Here is an 8228-nt window from a genome sequence, read left to right as displayed (position 1 = left end):
ATAAAAAGAAACAACCAACAATCCTTATAATTATCATCATCTGCTGCGTTTCCCTCTTTTGGCAAAGAAACACTCCATCCATTTGTAGAAATCGCCCGCGGACACGTTACATCAAAACTAATCACAACGATTAAAATCAGCTTTTCTGTGCAAGGGAAGAGTAAAAAGCGAGTTGGAGGCTGGAATGAGACTATTTTCCCAACAAAAAAAAAATCTGGGGAAAAATTCGTATATGTATATTTCTCTATACGTCTATGCAAGGCTTTATTTTTTGAAGATCAACTGTGAGCCCTGTGATCGGTTAATTTGATTTAAGTTTTATTTTGGAGATTTGGACTAGAGGTAGAGGCGCGAGCTAATTGTATCCTGATCCTTGCCTTGAGGGGTTTCAAAGCCCTGGAGCAACTCTCCTCTGTATTTTGTTCTGTCTACCTTAGCCAAGCTATTGCATTTCTCTCTGGTGTGGCGAGGCGAGCAGATCGCTGGGAGAGAAATCGGAAAAGGGGGGAGAGGAAAAGGAAAAGGGGACTTGGAGAGAGACTTTGTGCTTCAATGTTTCAGGTAAGATCTGACGGTTTGGGTTTGTTATTATTTGCTAAGGAGGGTATGGCTGGGACTTTGGGCGCAACTCGCTTTTACGCATGTGCCAGGCATGGGGCGAGAGCGCAGCACTCTCGCACACACGCAGCCGGGCGCGGAAGGCGGCTGGGGATCCGCTCGCACCGGCTGCGGCTCCTCGGTTTTCTTCCTGGCAGAAGGAGCCGAGCGGCGCGGGCGGAGGCGGCGAGAGCCCCGGCCGGAGCTCCGCGGGGTCGGAAGGCGGCGCGCGGACGGGGCTGGGGTCCCCGCGGCCGGGTGCTGCCTCTCGGAGCTCACTACCGCGGCTCTCGGACCCCGGGTCCGGTCCCTTCTCCTGCCAGCCGCGCGCGTCCATTCTTCCCGGGGCGCCGCGGGGCTCGGCGCCGATCGCGTGGGGGTGGGGACCGTCGCCGTGCTCGCAGCCAGCCTTGGCGGCGCCCCCCGGGACACCCGCTCAAAGACGCCATTGTGGCTGCTGAGCGGATCGGGGCCCCGGGCGCTTTATTTATTTATTTATTTATTTATTTATTTATTTATTTTTCCCTTCTCCTTTCTCCCGGGCTGAGCCCTTTTGTGAGCGGCAGCTAGTGCCCAGAGCCAGCCCGTATGCCACCCGGGCTGATCCAGATTCGTCGCCTCCTCCCACTCAGGCGCCTTTAAAGCGCTTCCCATCCCCTCCCATTTCCCCTCCCCCCTCCTTGGGTGCAAATGTTTCATTTATTTTTAAAAAGCGCCGGTTCCTCTTCCTTCCCACCTCCTCCCCTGATAGAGACCTAGGCACACGCTCCGGATTAGACGTCTCCTTGGTAGGCGGGCGCGGGCTGGGGACGCTGGGGTAGGGGAAGGCTGCGGCCGCCACAGCCGCAGGTAACGGCGGCTTTTAGGCGATTGCCTCTTCTCCACTGAACCAGCAGTCTGGAGCCCGCGTCCTTCCCTCCTCCTCTTCTGGAGTCCACGGTTCCCTTAAAGGGACAGAGTTTTGTGGCCGCCACCAGCGTGCGCGGTCGGAACCCGCGCTCCGGGGCGCAGAGGTGGGAGGAAGGGAAGCAATTTGGCTCCTTTCTGACCTCTTTCCTCCCCATCCCCCAGCCTGCCTCCCCTCCTGATGGAAATGTGGAGTGCGCTTCCTCTCCTGCCCCCAAGAGGGACCTGGCTGGAAAATAAAAGAGTCCTCACCTCCTGGAAAAAAGAATGGGGCGGGTGACGCGTTGTGGTGAACTGCTTCCAAAGTGAGGTTGAGTCCCAGAACGCCGAAGTAGGGGAGGGTGAAGCTGTGGTGCGAGGACCCCTTACCGGGATGCTCGCCCAGCTCGGGCGCCTGGCACTCAGCAACTTCCTAGCGATCCCGGGCCGGCCTGGATCGCCTTTGTGCTCTACAGCACTTAAGCTGTCGTGGAAATAATTTTTCGGTGTTAACACCTTTTTACCGAAACTGTGCTTCGCGGGCAGGCTGGGCCGGAGCGGACAAAGTTAGCAAAGTTAGGATGGGGCGGTCGGTCGGTTTTGTACGTGGATAATAGCATGGGGGAACTGTCCAAGACCTTGAGGCTCTGGCTTCCTGGCTAAGAGGGACACCTCAGAAGGCAGAAGTAATTTGGTACAATATTATACAAATACTACCGTTTAGGGCATAGGACTGTCTGCTTTCAAGCAAATCTTTGCCGCTCCCACCCAAGCCTCACCCCCGCGTGTGTGTGTGTGTGTGTGTGTGTGTGTGTGTGTCCTTGGTGGCACCCGGGAAGACAACAGTTTGGTGGCACTCAGGGAGACACAACAGTTTAACATACTCATTCTTTAAGAAACGTTTGCCTTCTGTTTTCAATCAACTAAGCTGGCAGCTAGAGATACAAGTTTATTTGAGAATACCCTCTGGGTACCAAGCATGCTTGGATTGTTTTAGCAAATTAAAAATGAGCAAAAGGCTTTTACCTTCTCAGCAGTAGACTCCTTAAGAGACCTCCTGTTTCGTGTGTTATGTATGTGTGTTCCGGGGGAAACATTGTCTGTGGGTATCTCAAGTGTTTTTAATGTGGAAAGGAGAAAATAAAGGATTTTTTAAAAGGCTGAGGCTGATGCCACGGAATGATTCATTAAATCTTGAGTCCACATCAAGGAATCCACCTGCCTGTGTGGGAGGCTGTAAGAGCTAATAGCCAGGCGACTTGGCGAATTTTAAATAGCAATGAGTCTATTTGTCTCCAGGATAATGGGCAAGATGCCTATTTATTCCCTGTGCTTAGATTTCGGTGGCATTTGGTTTAGGAGAAGGGGCTGGTTGTTTAGGAGTGCCCTTAGCAGTCCTGCTGATGCAGATTAAAAAGAGCTGTTGGTGATTGTAAGGATGGCAGTAGGTTAAGTGTTTACTAATGTGGTGACAAAGGTGACCCTGGAACTTCAAAACTTCACATCACAGAGAAAACTTCATGGGCTGGGGCTTATGTGTAAGGAGAATGTAAATAACTAGGCAAAAGTGCCATAGGTTCGCATGGAAGAAATCTCTAGATGCATGGAGTATGAATGATCGGTGAGGAGGGGGGTCTCTCACCACATCATGCAAAATGACTGCAGTGGTTTTTGCTCTATTAATTATGCCCGAAGCACAATATAAACTCCCGGAACATACACTAGAGGTCTCTCTTCTAGCTGTACAATTGTTATTCTTGTGATTCTTTGCCGGAGCTAGTATAGTGGGTACTCAGTAAAGGCCTGGCTCATAGTAATTTTACCTGCCTAGTGATTCTTCATATTCTGATGTGAGGCAGTTATTTTGGGGAGACTATTCAGTAATCTCTGCCCACTTTATGCTACGCAAGTACTTGAAAAGTAGTTACAGTAAGACAGATTTCTACTAACTGGTGAAAATGTCCTGGTCAGTTTGCATTGAAATGTGTATTTTAGGCTTTTCTGCATCAAATTATTTATCTCTTTTTTAAAAAGCAAATACAAAAGCAAAGGTTGCATTTATTTGAGAGTTTTCTGAAATTAAACTTCCAGTTGGCTCTGCATTTAGCACATACACTTGCTTGTGCGAATGCTTTCTGGTCTTGACATTTCTAAACTCTGATGATTACCATACCATCCTGAAATATGCTTGGTTTTGCTCAGATCTCCTGTTTGCATCAACTGTAAAATCATGTGAAGTGGGCTTTTAAAAAGCTGCTTCTTAAACTGCATTATTTGAACTTTTTTTTCACTATTAATTTATCATTTTTCAGTAAACAAAGCATCTATTCGTCCTCAAGACAAAACATCTTGGGAATGAAAACCTCTGGATGTGAGAGTGTGGGCTTCCTTGGAGAACTTACTCCAGGCAGGCTTGAGAGACAATTTGACGTCCCTGGATACGGTTACGGCTCCCTGACTTCTCATTCATAAAAAATGTACCAGGTGCAACTAATGCTTTGCTTTTGAGGGTTTAGTTTGAGAGCTCTGCAAAGAGGAAGATGAGATTATCTTTTAAGAATCATTTTTTTTTTGAAGTCTGTTTTCATTCAGTTCATCCATTCAGCCAACCAATACTTATTTGTTCTGGCTGTCCAGGAAACTTCGTTAGATGCTGGAGCTGCCGTGGTGAGGAAAGGCATCCAGAGCCGTGATTGCCCAGAGCTTGTGATTACAGAGACAGATTAATTGAATAATCGAACAACTGATAGAGATTAGTGCTTCGAAAGAAAAGGGAAATTTTGGTAGTATGAACAAAGAGGTGCAAAATGGCCAAGGATCAGATTTCCAGAGAAAGCTCTAGAACCTGAGACCTAAATGTTAGAGAGGCAGGTGGATAAGCTGGGTTGCAGTGTTTTCAACCCTTAGGGTAACACTAAAGGGTAGGCAGGCAAGAAGGCTGAGGAGGAGGATAGCAGAGCATGCTGAGGTGTGCGAGCTGAAAGGACAATTCCAGAAGCAGGTGGGCAAATGATTACACAGAGCAACGGGCTAAATGTAACCTTGCATTGGCCATTACAGTGGATTAGGCAAGAGCACATCAGATGTAGCTGGTGGCAGGAGAACCGGTGATGGAAAGATGTGCCATCCACTTAGAAAGTAAACATCTAGGAAAAGCTTGGTTATGGGTCACCTAGAGGAGAGGAGAGGAGAGGACGGGAGGGGAGGGGAGGGAAGGGGAGGGAAGAGAGGAGAGGAGGGGAGGGAAGGGAACGGGAGGGGAGGGGAGAGGAGAGGAGAGGAGAGGAGGAGAGGAGAGTGTCAAGGTTTGGGGCTTGTTGAGGTTTGAAGGTGTTGCCCCCAGGTGGCTCTCACTTCAAAAGTTGTAGAAGCTTTAGGAGGTAGAGCCTTTCTTAAGGAAGCAAGTCAGTAAGGATGGACTTTGAGCTTCCTATCCACTGTCTACTACCTGTTCAACCAAGATGTACGGCTATGGGAAGTACATGGGTACAGCTCTGCCACCATAAAGCCATTGCTACCATGTCTTTTCCTCAGATGTGGACTGTACCCCTCAAACTGTAGGCCCAACAAACCTTTACTCCCTGGCTTAGTTAGGGTTTCATAGCTGAGAACAGACACCGTGACTAAAGCAACTCTTATAAAGGACAACATTTAATTGGGACTGGCTTATAGGTTCAGAGGTTCAGTCCATGATCATCAAGGTGGGGGCATGGCAGCATCCAAGTAGATGTAGACCTGGAGGAGCTGAGAGTTCCACCTCTTGTTCCACAGGCAGCTAAGGCAAGACTGGCTTCCAGGCAACTTGGACATGGGTCTTAAAGCCTACACCCACAGTGATACATCTACTCCAACAAAGCCACACCTCCTAGTAGTGCCACTCCCTGGCCAAGCATATACAAACCATCATACTCCCTTAAGTTGCTTCTTGCTGTGTGTTTGATCACAGCAAGAAAAGTAATGGATGCAGGGCATGTTAATCAAGTAGACATGGTATTTGGAAGGCTAGGTTTGGTATCTTTTGCTTCCTCTCTAGTGACCAGAAGGAGTGGTAATGAGAAGCCCCATTCACATCCAGTGTAGCTAAATTCACAAAGGCAGCCATGGCATCTGGCCCGGTCATTCTTCAGTTGCTCCATTCGTTCCACAGTTCTGTGCGGTGTCTGCATCCATCAGGGCCTCCTCTGCCTGCCCTTCACATCCTATCCTCTAAGCCCCTTTTTCTAGAACTTCCCTGTGAGGTTTGTTCAACTAGCTCCTGATAAGCTGGAAGTGACCATTGAGATAGGGTTTGGAACAGAATCAGGTGTGTGTCTTATAACATACACGAATTGTGTCAAGAGTATCATAAAAATCACCGCGGTGGCTACTGGCTAGTTGCTAGTGCTGCTATAAATAGCCTCTCACCCATGTACCAGTGAGTAAGTCCAATTCAACCCATTGGGTCATTTAAAAATGGCTTAAAAGGAGAAGAGGGGCTGATTGGGAAGAGGAAGGGGGTGGGCAGGGGTGGGGGTGGGGGGAAAAGGAGAGGAAGTGGGGTGAATTGTTGTGTCTGCCTCAACCAGCAAGAAAGATGCAACCCGAGCTCTTCCTTTTAGCAGTTTATTCAGGAATGTTTTAACAGTCTTCTCCCTCCTTCTTCTCCTGCCTGCTTCTCCTACTTCTGGCTTCTCCTGCCTTCTCGATTCTGGGGAGCCATGACTTAAGCTCTGCCTTCCTGTCTCTGAGGAGCCAGTTACTTAAGCTCCGCCTTCCGGCCCACCCTTTGAGTACCCACCCCTTGAGTACTCCCAAGCTTAGCCAATCCCAATGGGCTACGTGGCAAAAGCAGATAGGTCACCAGATGCGGAAGCAACCAATGGCAGCAAGCTTAGCCAAATGAGGGCTTATGAGACCGCTTGCTCTTGGAACTTAGAACAGCTTTCCACAGTGAATAAGCACATTTTGTACATGTGTGAAATCTATTATTGTGCACAATAAACATATGCTAATAGCAATGTTTAAAAATATAAAGGCCTTAAGTTGCTAGAAAATTTAACTGTTCAGCAGCTGGAGAGATGGCTCCGTGGTTAAGACTGCTTTTGCTGAGGACCTGGGTTTGGTTTCCAACATTTACATGGTGGCTCCAAATGGCTTGCGATGTCTGGCTTCGGTGAGTTCCTGCAGTACAAGTGGTCCATATAGACTGTAGCGGGCAAGGCACAAACACATAAAAGTAAAAAATGAATGAATATTTTTTAAAACTTAACTGTTCAACTCTCCCTTTTAAAGTCATTTGCATACAAATAAGATAAACATTCCATTCAAAAAGGCAGAAAGTTGCAAGGAAATAGTAGCCCTTAGATTGTCCCCTACTTAGATACATTTTTGTGTATCTGATCCTTGAATACATTTGTCTTAGTGTTCTATTGCTATAAAGAGATGCCATGACCACGGCAACTCTCATAAAAGAAAACATTTAGTTGGGGGTTGCTCACGGTCTCAGAGGTTTAGTCTGTTATCAGACACGATGCAGGAGAGTAGCTGAGAGTTTACGTCTGGATCCAGAGGCAACAGGAAGAGAGACAGTGGACCTGGCTTGGGCCTCTGAAACCCCAAACCCCACCTCCAGTGACACACTTCCTCCAACAAGGCCACATCTCCTCATTCCTTTCAAGTAATGCCACTCCCTAATGACCAAGCAATCAAGTCTGTGAGTCTATGGGGACCATTCTTACCACCACAGGGCGTTTATGTTTCTGTGTCAAAACACCCCACAGACGTAAATAGGAGAAGAAGGTTCCTTTTGGCTCGTGGTTTCAACTTACAACAAGAAAGCCATGGTGGAGATGCCTAACTCAGCTCTGTGGGGTTGTTTAAGTGGCAACTAACCAGAAAGTACAGAAATCTGGACTGGAGCCAGAGGACAGGTACAATTTACAAAGGTCACAGTAACCCACTTCAACTTCCTAAACTCACTTCCTAAACAATCCACAGCCCCCCCAGAATACCCACTGGAGAAATAACATCCAAACCATGAACCAGTGGGGGAACATCTTAAACTTGAACCATAATGATCCCTAAGACATCAGACCTCTATTATGCTCCTTGGCTAGCCTGGTCTCCACGCGGCCTTCTCATATCTCTTTATAAGTGAGCACTTTGGAAGAGATCTTCTTTGGAAGATCTGAGATCTTGTTCCTTCTTTTAATTTGTTCTTATTTCTCAAAAACTTATTCCTCGATGTCTAGATTCAGAAAAAAAATGTAGAACAGCTAGTCTGTTGATTAATTTTTAAATAATCTGGAATTGGGCATTTAGTGGTTTTGCTTTCAACTTCGAAATTTATTAGAAAGGGAATTTCCATTAAAGAAGTCTGCCATAAATCTTTTATAATATTATTTTCTTTCTCTGGTTGCACTTCTTCCAGAAAATTCCAGGCTGGGGTTCCTTCCAGAAAATTGAGGCTTCAGTTATTTCCAGGAAACAATGTGAATACCATTCTCTTCATGGGAGTTTGATACACAAAGAAAGCCCTAAGACATTTTTTTCTGATGGTTCTCACGTAGGCATCCTTACAGGAGTGTGGGGCAGGCTTTGATCAGATAAATGCCCACCCTTTCAGCCATATCACCTGGGGTCCCATCTCTCTCCAACCTGCCTTGTGTGGTTTCTGAGAGAACAAGCAATGTCAAATACCTCAAGGCACCCCACTTCTGGCTGCCCAAACCTTCAGTGTGCTTGAGTTCCACTGTGTCCTGCCTGCG

At 47.4% G+C, this 8228-nt stretch overlaps 1 protein-coding gene across 1 annotated transcript in view; it reads left to right on the top strand.

Moving 5' to 3' along the window:
• The first annotated feature begins 435 nt into the window (after positions 1-435).
• Kctd1 (potassium channel tetramerization domain containing 1) overlaps positions 436-8228 on the top strand; it is a 201495-nt gene continuing 193702 nt past the window's right edge. Inside the window, exon 1 of the mRNA XM_031365036.1 lies at positions 436-561. Within this exon, the coding sequence (XP_031220896.1) occupies positions 553-561 (9 nt within the window). The 5' untranslated portion in view covers positions 436-552. The remainder of the gene's footprint in view (positions 562-8228) is intronic.

The sequence above is a fragment of the Mastomys coucha genome, unplaced genomic scaffold, assembly GCF_008632895.1.
Source record: "Mastomys coucha isolate ucsf_1 unplaced genomic scaffold, UCSF_Mcou_1 pScaffold13, whole genome shotgun sequence".
Lineage (NCBI taxonomy): Eukaryota > Metazoa > Chordata > Mammalia > Rodentia > Muridae > Mastomys > Mastomys coucha.
This window is presented reverse-complemented; position numbering and strand designations above follow the sequence as displayed.